At 41.9% G+C, this 19,282-nt stretch overlaps 1 protein-coding gene across 7 annotated transcripts in view; it reads right to left on the bottom strand.

The window, feature by feature from the left end:
- The window catches only part of usp9 (ubiquitin specific peptidase 9), a 38,151-nt gene extending 22,939 nt beyond the window's left edge, over positions 1–15,212 (bottom strand). For 4 of the 7 annotated variants that reach the window (XM_030111167.1, XM_030111169.1, XM_030111172.1 and 1 more), the window contains exons 1-6: positions 14,728–15,212; positions 8,552–8,820; positions 5,081–5,226; positions 4,918–4,997; positions 2,203–2,315; positions 133–351 (exon numbers count right to left, since the gene is read on the bottom strand). In XM_030111167.1, coding sequence (XP_029967027.1) covers positions 133–351; positions 2,203–2,315; positions 4,918–4,997; positions 5,081–5,226; positions 8,552–8,653 — 660 coding nt within the window. In that variant the 5' untranslated portion in view covers positions 8,654–8,820; positions 14,728–15,212. Of the gene's footprint in view, positions 1–132; positions 352–2,202; positions 2,316–4,917; positions 4,998–5,080; positions 5,227–8,551; positions 8,821–14,521; positions 14,641–14,727 lie in introns of those variants that run through there. The other 3 variants (XM_030111170.1, XM_030111171.1, XM_030111168.1) reach the window with 2 other exon arrangements.
- Between the last annotated feature and the right edge of the window lie 4,070 nt (positions 15,213–19,282).

The raw sequence follows: 19,282 nt of genomic DNA, 5'->3' as shown, positions 1-19,282 counted from the left end.
AAGGGGCAGATAATAGGATTTTTCTCAATTTTACCTAAACATTCACTGCAAAGAAAAATACGGAGGAAAACAACACCATCCGAGACTTGTCCGGTCATTCCATTTGCTTGCTGAGCAGTGACAGTAGTTCACCTTTGGAGATCGTGGGTCTGGCGGTCGGGCGAAGAGCTCGTCATCGGCCAGCTGTGCTCCAGCGGGGACGGTCTCAGAGGGCCGTGTGCCATTGTAAATGTGGAACTTGCAGTGAGGGTTGGTGGCCATGGCCAGCAGCTCCAGTAGAGGGAACCAGTCCTGAGAGAGCTTGGCCACACACAGCTCCACCAGTCGGTGTGTGTTATTAATGATGCACCTCTGCAATCAACACAAAGAAATCATTCAATGACTCGTCCTTCAAGGAGATGAAAAACGAATAACTGACAGTAAGTGGTGAAAAGCAGTTGTTCTCAGGAATGTAGCTGACGTGGTTCCGGCTGGGGTTTCTTTCAGTAGCAACTTTGTGCAGCTTGTTGAACAACATTTTCTTTTTCAGCACATTCGTGTCTCATTTAGTGCGTAACAGTGTTTTGGGAGGTTTGACGGGGGGGGGCCTCCAAAACACACATACCACTGCTCTTATAAGTAACTGCATGTCCGATCGTAACGTTTTCTGTCATGTTTGATCACATGTGATTTGATCATGATCAACACACACGCTCACTGGACTACAATAGAATGTTTAGCTCAAATTTGTAAGTATGCAAAGTATACACACACACAGCCAGATTTCACCTGAACCACCACCTGGACCTGAGTGAAGTGGTGTGTTGACGCCTAACCTGTCCCAAAAGTCCACTAAGATGACCTGAAGTAGGGACCGGTGCGAAAATATCCTGTAGTGTTGTGGGATGACTGCTGCAATAAGCAGTATTCATCAAATACAACATTCCTGCTATTTTCTGTCAGAACTTGATTAAATTCAGTCACTCGCAACATTAAGTCCAGCTTGGTGTCAAATTAAAGCAGAGGCTGAAGCACAAAACTTCAAATCAACCACAAGTAATCAACACTATGTGCAAAATACACACGCAAGGCCGCATAAAGCATATTAGCTGGAAAAAAGAGACACTACTGTCCCAAGGAAGTAATCAATAAAATTAGGCCTTCTGTTTTGAATACTTTTTGGCAGAATTGGAAAAATGAACCAGTTCAATATAATGATCTAAGAAGGAACAGAAGGCCTGAGGAGAAATTATACCAAATTATTCTTTTCTCCATAATGTTCTAATGTCTTCACAATGTTCTACAAAATGTGAAAAATACTAAACTATTTATGTCTCCTGCTCAGTTACCATGCAGTCAAGCATGTCCCGACTGAGCAGCTGCCACAAACTTCACTCCTGAAATAAACAGTATCAGTTCTTGCAATAACCGACCCTGTCACCATGCGCAACGTACAAATAAAACATTTTCCAAAAAACTCATGAAGCTCATCACACCATTAGTAAAAGCAGAAAAAAAGCCCTATCAAGACGTTTTTTTCTGTATGGCCCCGAATGACTCTCCTGTCAAAAGAAACCAGATACGAGTAATCAATATGGCCCAGGACACCACAGCACTTCAAGTAAGCTTCCAGCGACTTTAACCAGCTGCCATGTACAACAATCTGATTGTTTCATAAAGACTGAGGAACTAATTACAAAAGGCTGAGCAGACGTCAATCCTGAAGCATGATCATGTGTAGCAGAGTGAAATGAGGTTAGAAATTTAGACATGGCCAAGAAAATTCTCTTCTATCCTCACACCTGTCTCTGCATTTCAGTGAAACACGTGAAGGACCAGTGTGTGTTATAAAACAAGACCCAGTCTAATGCTCTGTCACAAAAAGATGACTGATCATTGCAGGAGATGTAATCTCCCGGCTATGGAAGTGAATGAAAATCCTCCATTTACAGACGGAGCTCTGATCGGAGAAATGTTTACATCTGATGAATAGATGTAAGATAACTCTGCTGAGTCACAGCATTAACAGATCTCCGTCAGGCACTCGCACATCTTCTGTGCTTTGTGGAAACTAAAATAGGGGTCAAAATTCAGGAGCAGCACAAGCAGTCGGCACCTTTTTAAATGAATGTAGTCAAGTTAGTGAATCATTTTACTGCCTCAGAACGATTCATTAACACAAGTTCTTGAACATGGAGAAGCAAGGTCAAAGTGAAAACTCACATGAATCTCAAACTTCCAGCCACTGACTGCCTCGTCCGTCAGGATCTTTGTGAAGGAAATGGTCAGACCATCTCGGAAAAACCTCTGACAGGCCTCACACTTCACATCCAGTCCTGGAAGGAAGGGCAGGTGTCATTTCATAACATCCATGTAAAATATCACACACAGTGAAATTAAACACTAGAAAAACATTTTAACTGGCAAAGACATTCAGCTGACAGCTTCAGAACAGGATGAATATCTGAAAACAGGTCGTTAGTGTTGAAAAATCACGGCGGCTTAGGAGCATATGTCACTGTGACACAACTGAAGACAACAACAGTACAGTCTATAGAAGTGTAGTTCCCATTCAACTATTAATTTCATCATTTAAAAGACAAGGGGCAAGTGACTCATCACTGTTGTATAATTTGTAGACAATACACATTTATCTGATGTGTTCAATTACAGCACGGTGTCAAATGAGTTAAGTCTGAAGAATATCGTTTGATTTCTGTTACCTTTTCGTTCACAACTAGCTTCATTCATTTCAGAGATATTTGGAAGAAAAAAATATGTATTTATCCATCTGCATTTTGGTTCTTGGAAATTAGTTATGAGCAACAACAGTTTCAGTTTCATGCAATCCAATGAAGTAAAAGAATATTTGACAACTCACAACTTCTACTTGGATTTAATCAAAAGAAATCTAAAGTTGGACTCTAAATATTAATCAACCTGTGCAGAAAAAGTAACCATAATATTCAAGGAATTTCCTCCATGATGGAAAAGCGACAATGTTAGAATTCCTGAATTGTCAGTATATTATAGACGATAAAGCACAATGAAATTTAAAGTAGACGCAGCTCTCACATCAGTGCAACAATTAAAGTGCGAGACAAATACTGAGCATGTGCACAGGCCTCTAAAAAGAAGGGGGAGGGACGTTTACAGGATGAAATTATTGCTTTTGTACATTTGGCAGGTCTATACAAAGTGAGGATGAGGATGTCAGCTGTTCAGGGTTTGGTTATGTTACCGGCTTTCAGGGCAACGACAGCTCTCAGGTAAAAGCTGTTTTTAACTTTATTCCCCTCAAACGCCTTCCTGAGGGAGTTAGAGTTAAAAACACTCCTGGGGTGTTAGGGAGCTCTAATGACGCTGCGGCCCTCCTGAGGCAGCGGGGGTTGTAGATCTCCAGAGATGCCAGAGGGCAGCCGGTCAGTTTCTGGAGAACCACAGCGAGATGCTGTGGCTCAGTGCGGAACGGGAGCCCAGGAACCTGAAGTCTGGCACCATTTCCACCCTGTTCCCATTATTTTTTATGGGTTCAAAGTCCAGATTACACCTCCTGAAGTCGAGGATCCTTTCCTTCGACTTGGAGGTTTTCAAGATGAATGACAGTCGCTCCACCTCCACCCTTCAAGCAGTCTCATCTCCTCCTGAGAGGCGCTCCACCACTGTGATATCGTCCGTGAGCTTCATAATGAAGTTGCCGGGGTGAGCGGGGGTGCAGTCACAGGTGTAAGAGGGAGTCATGGACAGGACTTGGCACAGAGTCCTGTGGAAAGTTGTGCTGGTCATCAAAGTCGAGGACAGGTGGGGTCCTACTCTCACCCACTGGGAGTGAGGCGTCAAAAAAATCTATAATCCATTCACAGATGTCGTGAGAGAGACTCGGGTCCAACAGAGACGTCCTTCAGGTCCCCAGCTTGCTCACCAGTCTGCTTAGAATGATGGTGTTAAATGCCGAGCTGAAGTCCAGAAACAGCAACCTCACACCACTCCCTTGCTGTTCCACACGTGTCAGCAGGGTGTACAGCGTGATGGCAGTGGCGTCCTCTGTAGACCGTTAGGCTCTGTAGGTGAACTGGTGGGGGTCGAGTCTGGGTGGCAGACGAGCCTTTAGACAGGGATGGAACACAGAGACTGACTAAAGATTCTGGTGAAAACCCCCTCTAGCTGGTCAGTGCAGTCCCTCAGCTCCCTCCCAGCTTTTGGGAGTTCACTGACCTCAGGGTTGTCCTCTCTTCCCGTGCCTGCACGGCTAAGGTCTGGCTGTGGAGGGATTTCAAAAGCAGTGTGAGCCTCGCTGATGACTCAACCTCAACGCAGACAGAGGAGTGGTTAAGCTCCTCTACCAATGAGGCGCTCCTCTGGCTCAGTAAATTCCATGACCTGCTTCTGGTTAGGAAAGACCCGGATGTTGCTGTCCACTGCGACGGTGTTAACACAGCGTTGAATGTAGCCTGGTACTGCCGAGGTGAACATAACCAAATCCTGGTGGAGGAAGATATCCCAGTCTGTGTTCAAAGCAGCCCTGCGGCTGCTGAGAGCCACTGTCTGGTCAGGATTTCAGTCTCCTTCAGTGGTTTATATGCCAGAATCAGAAGCAGCGACATGTGATCCGAAGAGTCCAGGTGGGGCAGCTGGGTGGCCCCGTATCCGTGCTGAATGTTGGAGTAGGCTTTATCCAGGATATTAACTCTCCTGGTGGCACACTTAATGTGCTGGTGGAATTTAGGAAGCACTGCTTTCAGATCAGCATGGTTAAAAACCCCTGTGATCACACACACAGACACACTGCCTCTGGGTGGCTGGTCTGTTGCTGGTTGAGAGCATTGTCCAAGTGGCTAAGAACCATGCTAGCATTAGCATCTGGTAGAATGTATACAACAGTCACCATGACAATGGTAAATTTGCACGGGAGCATCTCTACAGGCATTACATCCATACCTTTTTTACTCAGGTCTATCGCAGCTTCTAAGAGGACTTCCAACTCTCCTTTTGGCAAAACTGGAACAACCCAACGAGGCCTGGAAGGACAAGAAGACATACTTGATAAATTATGTCCGAGAAGCGACAGACAAAATGCTGCAGAGTCCGAGGAGGCGAATACCTGTTGATCATGTCATCCAGCTTGGCTAGGTCAGTGTGAGGAAAAGCAGGCTCCTCCTCCTCCAGCTGAGGGGGAGCATCTCCCTGACTCTGATCATCTGGGGGGCTCACTGGGGAGTTCTCATTCGATGAATTCGGAGATGATGTCTACAAAAATCAAAATATTACTTAAATATAAATATCCATCTCCATCAATCCATAATACAACCTAACTAAGCAGTACATAAAAGAATTTCCAAAATATAAATTCTGTAAAAAAAAAAAAAAAAAAAAAAAAAAAAAAAGATTAAACTCTTTAATCGTAAAAATTGAAACAATGAGAAAAAGGTTTCTGTACTTTGCTTAGCTCACTTTCGAACAATTCCAGAAAAAGCTTGGGTTCAGATCACAGGGTAACAGAGCGAGAACCTACACAAAGTTTATTTGGGCGGTCAATTTATGAGAACATTCAAACTCTGTTGAGGTTTTGCAAACCCATCACTAAATATTGTGAAAAGCCTGAGGCGAACTGAGCGACAGCACAACGAACCACTTTAGTAAAGCAGCAGTAACATCCGCCACATTCTTCATAACAAGTTCACATAAAACCCTGACTGGCAAGTAAATCTCTTTGTGCATTAACCATGCAGAAAACCTCGTGCAAGTTTTCAAGACTAGCTTCTGGTTTGACGTTCCCATTCAAAACGGATGAATGCAGATGAGTCAGCTCTGTAACCCAAGTATGAACAGAAGTCATCTCTATTGACCAAGCTGCTCATCTTGAGGCTTAGCTTGGTGCTTTGGTTAATTTAGCTGCTTTTACACCTGCAGTGACGGTTAAATAAGACACACAGCTTAACAGAGGGTTATAGCATAACAAGGCTTACAAGCTGAAATCAAACTGGAGGGATCATGGCTAGCTAACATGCAGTTAAAATGCTCAACTGACAGGATCCCCAGAGTCGTTTGTTTTGACTCTGTGTGTGTTACGTAAGGATGATGAAAAATGACTGGGTTTTTAGTGAAAAGGAGCAGACCCAAACAGAGATTTAAATGATACTTCTTCATATCCTGCAGAAATACAAAACAGGTTCAACTGCATGTTAAAACCATCATTCTGGGTGTGAAAGTAATGCTGAAATGGCGACAAGGGAGAGATTTCTTAGCCTATTAGCTGACGCAGTGTTTGTTTTGTTTAACTGAATGCTCCTCTGGTCCTTCACTAACAAGCTTGTTTGGCAACACAACTGTCCTTATTACTTGTGTGCTACTGTCAAAAAGTATGGATACAATCAAAAATGTGTGAATGGGTTGTGGTCTTAATGAACCATATTAAAGCCCCCAACACCTGAAAGATTGATTTTAGTATAGATTTAAGAAATGGACAGGTTGCCAGTTGCATTTCTATTGTTGTAGTTTGTAACTGTACATTTATACATGTGTAGAGGCTAGGAGTGTAACGGTATTTGTATCCGTCGGGTCACGGGTCGGTACACACAATCACACGACGAATACACAAGTGAGTAAAAAAAAAAAAAAAAACGAGTCCTGATTCCAATCTTAGGTGATGGCGGTGATGAGCCTAAAAGCTGCCGGCAACCACCATTACCACAGACGAAGAAGAAGAACAAGCAGGTCCAAACATGAACAAACGAAGAAGAAAGTACAAGCGGAATGAGAGATGCAGCGAGTGGCGGAGCGGATTAAATGGGGGAGTATTTGTTCCGCATGCGTTCCCTCATACGTAGTGATGTGTGACGTGCCAGTAAACAGGAAGCAGCACAGTCAAAACCAGCAGAAGAACGCCATGGTGGTGGAAAAACACTTTTTAACAAAAACCCCGACAGAAAAAACACTGGAGAGGCGAGAAGGAACCAAATCGCACAACAGCGAGTTGTATAAAGAGCTCCATAGCAGAATACAAGCGATCGCCGGCTGGTGTTATGGATTAACTGGTTCCCGTGTTAACGAGTGACGGCAGAGGTGTGTGTAAACACAGGCTGATTACAGCAGTTGTTAAAGTAAGACTCACAAAAGACTTTAAACGTACACACTCACTGTAACTGTCGATAGCCGACATTCGCCACAACAACTACATGTTTCAGTCATGTATTGGTCACAAATTAACACAGGCATCAGTTAATTCGAAACATCGGCATGCGGAGCAGAGCTCACACCGAGACGTGGCACCCGGCGCGGCGGTGCTCCGGCCAGGGGAGCAGCTGCTCCTTCAGCAGGTATCATGGAGATGTTGGGACATTATTAGAGCAGATATCAGCAGATAAAAACACTCTGCTCGGCGCTGAGGACTGCTGCTGCAGAGAGGAAGACCTGGAAGTTCCTCGTGAGACTTTGTGCGCATGTCACAGGACGCTGTATAATCCGCTTCACCCAGGGTCCTTGTAAACGAGGATTCATCGTGGACGCTTTGTATGCTGTACATGAATACACTCGCGTTTAATGCGATTGTTTACAATCAGATTGAAAAAACACCATGTAAACTGGGCCAATAATGTGTCTCATGGGAAAGCTTGGGAAAAATATTCTGGTACATTTGTGAGCTTTTGTTACTTTTTCCCCTACTGTACCGAAAAACGTACCGAACCGTGACCCTTACACCGAGGTACGTACTGTACCGTGGCTTTTGTGTACCGTTACAGCCCGAGTAGAGGTAAAGCTATCCTACCTGAAAGGGTTCTTTTTTTTTTTACGATACCAGTCAAGCATTCAAGTCATCACACCATCCCATTCTGGCAGACAAAGCAACACATCTCATCCATGTCAAACTCGGGGAGACAGAAAGTGAGGGCTGATGTGTTCCATTTATAAATGTGTTCGTAGGTAGGAGTATTTTTCTGTGTTACATGGTCAAATAAAGACACTGGGAGGCAGAGTGTTTGAGAAAGGGAGGAAATAATGTGTATCTTTAAATGTGCATTTAAGCACCGGGACCATTCCCGTCTCTATTTCCTCCCTCTTCTAATGAGTGTTTCAGCACCACAGCAGTGGCGTGAGCAGCTGTGAATAAAGAGTAAAGGAGGGATACACATCGTCAAAAGAGATGCATAACTGAGAAATATAAAATGTGGGGGTGTGTGGTGAAGGCTCCTTCTGCTTGGCTGACCTACATAGGCAGCTTGCCTCTCACGTCTCACCACGGCTCATCTCTAACCAACACAGGCCTGCACATGCACAAAAACACACACATCCTTTATCCATCACTCAGGAGGCTCTGTTCATTGATGCTTCGCCTTCACTCTCTCTCTCTCTCCCCCCTTTTCCGCTCCCTCCTCGGCCCCCTTTTTCATCCCCATGGGTATGTGTGTGTGGTTAGGTACAGGCAATCATGGTAAGAAAGGCTAAATCGATTTACAAAAAAAAAAAAAAAAGTCAAAACAAACACTGTGCTGCCGAATCCTCCTTTTACATGGATTTTAATGCCAGGGGTCCTGCAGGAAGCATAGGGAGTCTTTACTCCAGACATGACACTGACCTGGTTCTGTGGCAGTGGGGGTTGGCTCTGAGCATCAGGTGCCTGGCCCTGGCCCTGACTGTCATTGCCCCCCACCGGAGAGCCACGCGTGGTGGCCGTCATGCTCGCCACGGGGCAGATCTTGGCAATCTTGGCCTCTTAGGGAGCGCTGACCAGGAGGGAAATCACAGCCACCTCAGCTGTAGAGCGGAGGGAAGAGAGCCCGAGCACACGAGAGAGGGACACAAGCACCTGGAGATCTGGATGTGCTGCTGAGACCATTGCATAACCTGCAATAAGGAGGAGGGACAGAGGTCAGAATAATGAGCTGATCTGTTAAGTTACACACAGGATCAATAAAAAGCTTGCATTGCAGAAACAAAATCAGCTGATATGAACTGAGCTTGTTTAACAATCACTGGTCACCTCACAATACGTTTGATTACAGAGTATGACTAATCTACAAAGGATTAAAGGTGCTGTAGGCAGGATTTTGCTAGTCAATGCTAATTTTTCTGTTTTCTTTGGATTAAATGTTAGAGTATCCATTGATAATCCTTTAGGAGTGTAGCATAACTGCACTACCGCGAGGGCGCAGCGTTTCCATCTGTCTCTGTTCTGAGCTGAAAAGGAATCTCGACAGCTCCAGGTATCTTTGACCAATCAGAAGTGCCCCTGAGGCTCTAACCGTGATTGGTCGAGGGGCGTTCGTCGCACGTTCATGTGGGAGGGGCTTAACTTGCGTAAGGGCGTGATGTCAGAAAACAGGACAGGATTGGCTGTGCTGGGTTTCAAATCGCCCTCTTAGATGGGTCAAATAGCCATCTTGCTTAGGTAACCCTAAGCAAGATGGCGGAGATGCTGAATCCTGCCTACAGCACCTTTAATGCTGAAGAAAATTTTCAATGCAATTCAATTTACAATATCCAGCATTAACTCATGACATGATGCTTTTAACAAAGCCTAAGACAGAAACTACATCATTAAACCTCACAGGGCAAAATCCATTTTAGCTCAGGGTTCACATACTTGATACTTCACATGCTTGATCTCAAATGGAGAAGACTGGCAAAATGTTTGCAGAATATCTTTCAAAATAACTGTAAAAGCTCTTCTTTGTCTCACTGGAAAAACAAAAACATCTGCATGTCATGAAATCTTTCCTTGTGTAAAACCTGAAGAAATTAAAAGTGTTACAGAAAAATAAGTAATTTTGATATTTTGACATTTATTTCAGGTCCCCTGGTGCAAACTATATTAACATGTCCAAAAAAAAAAAAAAACATCTTGTGTTGTTAAACTGTGTTCCATCAAAAGCTGCAACATGAGTTTTAACTCGCTCTTTCTGTTCAGCCTAATAGATCCAAACAAAAGCATCAGGTTTTCACAACTCACTCTCACAGTATGGCTAGGATGCTAATGTTCACTCACAATCAGCTCTTACTGCTGTGTCACTCTCTCTGTTGAGGTTCATGTCTGTAGATTTTATGCTTTGCAGTGTCATTCTGTGGGATCGAGTGGACGCCTTATGTTTGACACTCTGACCTAAGATGTTTCCTGTGCATATTTACGGACCAGCAGACCACGGAGCAATAACCATCCGGCCCGACAACAAAACTGCAGCCTAGCTGTTGCTCAAGTTTAATCTCGCAGAAGCTCCAAAACCAGACAAAAAGCTCTGAGGCAATAAACACTTGAATAGTGTGCTCAAACTCGAGGGACGCTGAATAATCTCATCTAATCAAAAAATTAATCTGCCAAAACCTCTTTGATTTCAAAGCTGACAGACTGTTGCATTTTGTGAACAAAAGTCCCAAACCATCACTGTGAAGACACTACTGGAACCCATCCAAGTCCCACTTCTGTCAACGTCACTATCTCAAAGAAAAACTTCCAGATTTAATGGAAAAAAATGTGTTAACATTTACAATACCAGTTGCGCAACTAAATAAATCTACGGAAGACCTCCACTGGTTATTAGTTTCTGAAGCCACCTGGCAGTTTCTTGCACCTGTCTGCTGTGAATGTCTGTCACTCCGTCATTGTCTGTGTTTGGGCTCTTTTTGATTTGCAGGAGACCTTTTTGGCATCAAGAGATTTCAGCTCTCCCTCTGTTTTCAGTGGCATTCAGGTCAGGACTCATTGCTGACCAGTGTGGAGCAGTCCTTTTTCCTTTTCAAGCTCTCCTTTTTGTGCTGTTGTATGTGTGCTTTGAGTCATTGTCCGCTTCGATCACCTAAACCATTGTTTTCTGACACTGTCTGATAAATCTCACTGTGAAATGTCACGAAAACCTCCCGACTTCATGAATGGTTAGATACAACTGATGTCTCAAGCAGAAGAGACGGTGAAGAAGACCTGTGGCACGACAAATGATCAGAATTTGTGTGATAAAATTATTAATAACACCAAATATTTCTGAGCAATCTTATGATTGTGACTTCTCTCACTTTCATGAAATAATTCACCAATGCAGGTAATTACAATTTAGGTCTTGGTGTTCTGACAGTAATTTCTGGGACTGTTCATGATCTCAGATGCTACATAAGGTTCCAATCTGAAAAGGTTCATAACTTTACAGCTAGAATTCAAGGTTATTTCATCACCATCACTGGGGAGAAATACAGGCTTTTATTTAATATTTTCTTGCTTTTGTCTAAACAGTAAAACCAAATGTGGCTGATGACAACATCCTTGCATAAACACACCCAAGTGATAAACTTTGAGCAATCAGATAACAGCTGATTTCAAAAGAAAAAGGCAGGAATGTGCCTTTAAAAGTTAAGGTTATGGGTAAAATTACACCAAGGCAGGTGAACCACGTGGCACTGCCATCAGAATCCTGAAAATAAATACATCCTTTTAGAGCCACTTTCCAACAGTCAGACCTCAGCTCTCGTTACAAATGGTACTCAGATTTGATCTAAAACGGGGTCATTTTTCCATTTCGCAACTGCTCCTGAGGAAAGAAAAGACAAATTCATAAAACAGACCTTTTAAAAATATCTAAAGTTGTGCTGCCGTGACATCTGTATTTTTATTCAACTATTAAACTTTTGGTTTGAAAACTGATTTGTTGGCAAACATATCTTCCCATCAAATGCCCACTTTTCAGTTTTCCGGTTTGAAAATATTGTAGATTTCAGTTCAATGCCAGTTCAGCTTCAAAGCTGTTTTTTACTGAAATCTTTGTGGAAGAAAGGTATGTCCTGTTTACTCACAAAAAGTGAAACCAAAGCCACCATCCACTGAAACGCTTGTCATTAATCCCAAAAAGATACACAACTGTATGAAGACAATTTAAATTAATTTAAGAAAAACCGAAGATTTCTTCTCAGTAAGTACCACCTATAAGCATCAGTATAGTTAAGAACACAAACTGCAGCCAGGAAACAAGGACATCCTTATCCAAACTGATCTCACTTGTCAAAACCAGCTCAACCTAATGTTCATCAAGATCTACACACCAGTGACAGATCCGGAATTTAAAAAAAAAAAATTCAAGTGCTGTATTTCATACACATTGTGAAAAAACTGCACACAACATATTTAAGTGTAAAAATACCACATATAGGAATATTCTTTCTGCTGTTCTGTCCTCTTTGACAAACATGAAACAACCTGTGTAGACAGAGTCATCCACGAGATTAGTATTTCACGCTGCAGGTGAATTTCTCATGGTAAATTCAAATCCCCGATGATATAAAAGAAGAAGATCACCGATTACCTGAAAAATAAAGCAACATTTACAGAAAAAAAACCCCATTCAATAGATGTGGCTAAAGATCTAAACTAATGCGTATAAAACTTCTCTAATCACTCTGTTGGCTGCACAGTTGTGCTCCCTAGAAATCTGACACTTGTTCCACAATGATCCATTCTGCTTAACAGCTCCCGTACTGTATGTACAACAATTACAAGGAAAAATGTTGACTTTTACTATTTCATGCTTTTTAACAGCAGCACTTTGTACCTTTATGGTGAAAGGGTTACCTAAACAAGATATTACAAATGATGGGCTGCACCTGCTGTGTGAAATCTTTTTTTCCACCCATTACTGCTTTGACAGTCCTTTTCTTGTCATTACGTATTTTTAAAGACATTGGGAATATCTAAAACTTAATTAACGAGCTTGGTCTGTTTTATCTTTTGTGAGATTATATACCAACAGGTGACAAGGATGGGCTGTACGTGCCAAACGTTAGTGGTAATTTAAAAAAGTCTTCCTTACAGATGCATCTGCCAAACAATCTGCTAAATATTATCATAAAACACCTTCAAAATGACACAAATCTGAAAGTATGTTTGCTCTTTTCCAGCATGTCATACCATCAGGCTTCTCCCATCCAAAAATAGAAATCAAAAAGGTTCAGAAGTGTGGCTGATATTTTAGAAAAGTCACCTTTGCTTTAACAAACATGGCCATCCAGACTTTGCTTTCATACACCTACACAGGCTTCACAAAGCCAGGTCAATGTCTTTCAGTGTCAATCATATAAATGCCATTCACACTTTTATATAGTCTCATTAGGACACTGTACCCTGCATGGGGGTACAGAAACTGCAACTTGTAGTAAATGTTGCACAAAAATCTTAAAAATAGAATATTTCCACTTTTTTTTAGGACTGTAATTTGCTGATCACTGTTCAGGCCCCCCTTGGACTTATGCCCAAGCACGTTTCAAACCCTTTAACCTCTGAGCATTGCCATTTACAACAACCTGGGGTGCTGAGCCTTCTCATCCTGCAGTCTCAATTAAACCCTCAGCTTTTAGAATCTTGAAGTCATCAAACAATGGTCTGTGTTTTAAATGTCTCTACACCCCATAAATGCATGCATGTGGATTTCCACAGTCTATGATCTTCACAATATATATCAATGTTTCTTTCACAAGTGCTTCGACATTTTAAGACCATTGTTTATGCAATACATATGTAATACTCTTGAGGGTTTCTTGTCTCTGATGTGCTTGATTTACCTCACAATTGTTTTGCTGCTGGAGATCTGTCTGTACACCAGCACCATGTTAGATCGCTGTCACTGGTTAAAGTTTGTCACGATTACCAAAGTACACGGTGCTATTGGGTAAGTATCCTTACAAACCAGCGCAGACAGCTCCCATTAAACAGCTGCTGGTTTAGGTAGTTAAACGCCTGCTGCTAGCTAGCTGCGGCACTATCGTTAGCCTGCAAGGCGATCCGCCCAGACAGCGGAGCGGTGAAGGCCTCGACGACCAGAGACACACAGGCCTCGATACTCCGCCGGGCCCGACGTTACATTTAGTCCGTAAGCCGGGGCTGCACGATCAGCGAGCACCACGGCAATGATAACACGATCAAAACAAACGATTCTTGCTAAATTAACATTATTTTTTGCGCTGACCGCCTGCGATTCCATAACGCCATTTGCAACGAGCATCGGTTGTGCTAACAGGGAGCAGTCTAAACAGTTACTAGCCGTTAGCTCCTGTGTGAGAGGAGATAACCGCTAACGTCTCTGTTTTGACAAGCCGCTTTCTGATATGACCCGACAATTAATCGGCCGTCAACCTACAGAATAATCAGCCCCCAATTAACCTAGATGTCCCTTTGCTGTCACCCCAACGTTCAAAATAAGTTCAAATCGCTAGCTATCTTTGATAACGCTGAATGTTAGTGACAGGGAAGACGGCTATTTCCTGAAACTGGACTAAGTGTTCTGACCCGTATCGCCTGACGCTAAGTTATAACTCAGCTGAAAGAAACTGAAAATGATACCGCCGAGGCCCATGTGCCACGAAATTTTGCAAGCTATCGTGTTCTGATGAAGGCTTTCCGAATACAGCTTTTAAAAATGCGGGTGGATGACATTTTAATCTCGCTAAGTTGTAAACATGAGACGTTAAAAGGAAACCTTGCTCTTCAGTCAGTAGACGGTGTCGATGAGCACTTGCAGGGAGCTAGCGTTAGCCTAGTATAAGCTAATATAACTAAACAAGAGCGTGTATGTACCGTGAAATGCAGCTTATTCACGTTGACATCGTCAGATAGTCAACAAAGAGTCGTTGACAGAGGAATAAACAGGCGACAAGTGTATAGTAGCAGCGATCAGGAATGCAGTAACGTTACCTTGCACACAGCAGACACACACACACACACCAGCTGACGCTAATGGTAGCCAGCTAACAATCAGCAGAGCTAGTTAGCTAACAACTCACCAGGAATTTGATATGACTTCCCCTCTATTCACGGGCTACGTCCAGCCTTCAACGTTGGTGTCGTCGTATATTACATAAACGTGGCCTATATAGCTGACAGTTCCGCGGGACACAGACCTGCTACGAGAACGATCTTTATTCCTACGTTTTTCCCCAGCTTCTGGGTGTTTTTCCTGCGTCACCGGCGCGGTAACAGCCCCCTGACTCTACCTAGTCCGGTTTCTGGGGCTTGTCACTTCGGTCCCGGCAGTCACTCACAACTTGAATCGGTTCAACATGGCGGAAGCGCAGTCGGACGCGAAGGCTGCTCGATGAATGAGGCCAGACGACCGTGTGAACTCCCGACAGCCGGCGGTGTCTGCGAGCGGGTTTGCACCGCAGCCGAGAAGAGCTCCGCTAACACAACAGCGGCTGAATGGAAAGGCACAAAACCCCTTCGGTTTGGGAGAAGTGAGTCCGGCTCCAGCGGTGCTCCTCAGTCCGCAGTTTGATACGAACCAGGCAGGAAAGAAGCGAAGCAGTACCGAGCACACCGCCTCCTGCCGCCCGGGGTACTCACCAGTGTTGCCAGATTGGGCGGGTTTCCGCCCAAGTGGGCTTCTTTTGAACACTTTAGGCTGAAAAAAATAGCATTGAAGGGGTTGATAAAATTTGGGCTGATTTTCACAGTATTCGGAGTGTTTTTAGTAACTATTTACACTCACTTCCAAATCCCCCCAATGCACCACTCAGCCAGATTGACCATATGATAACACCATGACTGTGATTGGCTAGAATTTGCTATTTTCACTTATTTTATTGGTTAATGTCTCTGTTGTATGTGTAAACATCCACGTGTGTGTCAGAGACGAGTCAGCCCGCATAATTTTTTATTATTAATTTAATTGCTGAAATATGGATTTCAGTGTTTGGTTGCTAGTGTTTCATGTTACTATTGGATAACTTTTTTGCAGTCTGTTGTCTGATTGCATTGTGTGATGATCCTGTTTGTGCTGCCTTTTGTCTTTACTTTTTTGGTGCAGTTATGTGCTTATGACGTGCTCTTTATTATGCAAATAAGAGTTTTAGTATTTTAACATGAGATTGAGATTTGGCCTGAGTTTTACATTGTGTTTGGGCTGGAAACACTGAATCAGATCTGGCAACCCTGGTACTCTGAAGTTTCTTCAACAACAAAAATTAAAGGCCAACATGAAGCACCAATGTTCAACACTTATGATAACATTATTTATTGATCCCAACAGTAAATATTTTGATGTGAAAAATAATGTTTTAGGTCTGCATGGTGGTGTAGTGGTTGGAACCCGCCTCCCAGTGCAAGTAATCCTTGTTTGACTCCAGTTTGGAGGGAATCTTTCTGGGTTCAATTCAATTTTGCTTCTATAGCTCTAAATACTGTGCAGCCACTTCAAGGCATCTTTAAAGAGAAACAGCCAACAATTCCACATGCATGGGTTATCTTCAGTTTTCTTCCACTGTTCCAAAACTTGCATTTGATGGCAAATTCTCACAAGTGTGCATGTGTGAGACTGTCTCTCTTGCTATGTTCGCAGTGCCTGGTTGACCTGACTCAGCTGGGATCAACTCTAGAGTCTCTCCCCTGGTGACCCCGAGCCAGATGAAATGGATAGATGATAGAAGAAAATGAGCAGAAAAGACAGTACTTTGATACTATTGGAATATAAGTAGATGGCTGTTGGCAAAGGCAGCCCAAACTCTGGACAGGTGGCCAAATCAAGAGAAATCATAGAGAGGGTCATTTTAGCATAACCATTTTACTTATAACATGTTTTTGAATTGAGTGTGCGTCACAAGACTTCTCGTAGCTGACAGTCTTTCAGATAACAGATGAACTTCAATCAGCTTCCCAAAGTCTGTTCTGAACCTGGGCTTCTTTAACTAATGGGAAACATTTGTAGAATAGAATAGAATAGAATAGAATAGAATAGAATAGAATAGAATAGAATAGAATAGAACAGCATACTCAGGCCTCCTGAGCACAGATTCTGAAAAAGCCAGAATCTGTTCTGTTTGGTTTTTTTTTTGTTCTGTTTTTTTCCTACAGTCTCTTGACACATTTATTATTTTTCTGATAATCTTTTATCTCACTGTATGTGTATATATATATATGTCACATTATATGTGTGTGTGTGTACATATATATATAAATATATATATACATATATATATAAATATCTTCATGGCATTATTGTTATTAATTTGTGTCCTTTACACACTGTAATGTCTAACTTTCTTTATGGTTTATTGTCATTTTGCATGTATTTCTAGTATTTTAGTCTCTGTCCGTGGCTTTTTGTGTGTGTTTTGAGGATTATATATATATATATATATATATATATATATATATATATATATATATATATATATATATATATATATATATATATATATATATATATATATGTCTTTGGGAGTGAGTTTGTCGGTGGTCATTTCACCAGCCCTTAAGACTGTTTTAAAAGTTACTGAAGTTGTATTGAACCTTTTCTTTAAGTAATTTTCACATGTCTATTTTCCCATATGTTAATGTATCTTTGTGGTAAGTTTGTGCTTCTTTGTGTCTCTGTGCAGTCAGTCTGTCTGCTCATTTTTCATCTCTTTGCAGTTGAATGGACTTTCTTTGTGGTTGTTTTGTGGCACTTGAAGGCATCTGGTCTTGTGCCCGGTTGCTGCTCAGTATTCATTTCATGGTTGAGAGAAAATAAAGCCAAGACTTCGTCCAAATACAGTCTTAAAGTCAGTGATACCTCTGAACTTGAAGTGAGGTTGTGCTGGTGGTTAAAATATGTATGGAGTGATTTTTAACCATAGTTGATGTTGAGGTAACTCATAGCTCCTTTTACTTCAAGACGTTGTTGTTCATTTCTCCATAACTACGTATTTCTTAGCTTCAAATTTGCAGTGAAGAAAATTCAAACAATACACATTAGAATATCATCATAAATATGGTCTTAGAGCCACTTTTGATGTAGTTGCTCGTATACATGAATCTAGACTCTGACCCTTGACTGTGCCAGTCGAGCACAAAATTCCTGCAGTTATGGTGACAGTTGTTGCTATACATCCAACTTTACAACTAGGGTCACAGATAGGAATGCTCATTGGTCGCCTCAACATTTTTCTCCTGAACGAAAGAATGCTGATTGGGTAACTTCATTGCTCGCTCTTGAGTTTACTGTTTCAATGGGCTGCATAACAAGGATATCAAAAAGCCACCTGGCTGGTCATCCTGCACTGAACACAGTACAACGTGAAATGATTTAGGATGTTTTTTTAAGTCTCTTTAAAATGAAGATTGCACAGAGAAGGATCAGAGGAAATGCTGAACAGGAAGACAACAGCCCACATCTCCACATGCACTCCTCAGATGAGACAGCAAAAAATGAGGCCAATCGAATTCATGTTAACCAGCGAACACCCCTCCCATCCTGCATTAAGTTCTTCCTCCTCTGACAGTGGGTTGCCCTAGGAGCTTCAGACCAACTCTAAAGCGTTTCAATAATCTCCCAATGGGAGCTGCTGAGAAAGACTCAGATGCTTGTGGGTGCTCTCTACTTACATAAGTTTGTTTCTTCTGATTTGTTTCATTTTTACTTTTGATTGGTTATCAGGAAAAATAACTGAAAAGATTCAAATTCTAAACCTGAAACCTTTTTTTTTGCCATTGCAAGGAAGCATTGTGTTGTCAATGGGTGCAAAATATAACTTCTTCATTTGTCAGAATCTTATAAAATGAATTAACTTATCATTAAAAAAGTATATATCATAAATTCATGCAAAATAAATTTGTCAATAAGAATCATTGCAGTTGCATCAGTCCTTCAGGACTGAATTCCCAGCACCACCCTGGTCTGGTACAATAGCCATTTCTGTCTACAATATAGAAATTAAAACAGCGGCAACATATATTTTTATCATTTCCCCTTTTAACAAGCTGCATTTTTACCTTTTGAACATTTCAAGGTAAACAAAGATCATGATCATTTCAGAAAACTGACAATGCAAGCAGACTTTTTTAAATGTATACATTGTCAAACCTGTATACAGAATATATTAAATATTTATTTGTCACTGTAGAATTGTTTGAGCTGTCAAATGTCTTTGGGATGGTGTTGGAGGCACACTTTGTTATGCAGTCATCACTCAGAACAGAGACATTACTGTGGAGCATACATTCAAAAGCAAATCTCACAGCAAACCTCAACTAAAAAATAATTGGAAGAGTTCCTGGGTATAGCCAACAGATGGATAAGAGAGAAGATCGTATGTGAAACAGTGACTGCTAGATCGCTTCTTCGTCACACATTTCCTTCATCTGTCAGTATGCAACCCTGTTTAGCTTGTTCTGATGAGAAGAAACAAGGATTCATGTGGTAAATAAGGTCAAATATACTTTAACGAGTGTCCATGCAGCCGTTGTAGTATAGGTAATTAGTGCCACTGTGCAAAAATTCAGTAGTGAAATGGATGCAGCGAAGTAAGGATGTTTTATAAAATTGCCATTGTTGGCATTTTTTAATACATCAATTTGAAA

This window comes from Salarias fasciatus, chromosome 16 (genome assembly GCF_902148845.1).
Source record: "Salarias fasciatus chromosome 16, fSalaFa1.1, whole genome shotgun sequence".
Classification (NCBI taxonomy): domain Eukaryota; kingdom Metazoa; phylum Chordata; class Actinopteri; order Blenniiformes; family Blenniidae; genus Salarias; species Salarias fasciatus.
The sequence above is the reverse complement of the archived record's forward strand: the minus strand, read 5'-3'. Positions and strand labels throughout refer to the sequence as shown.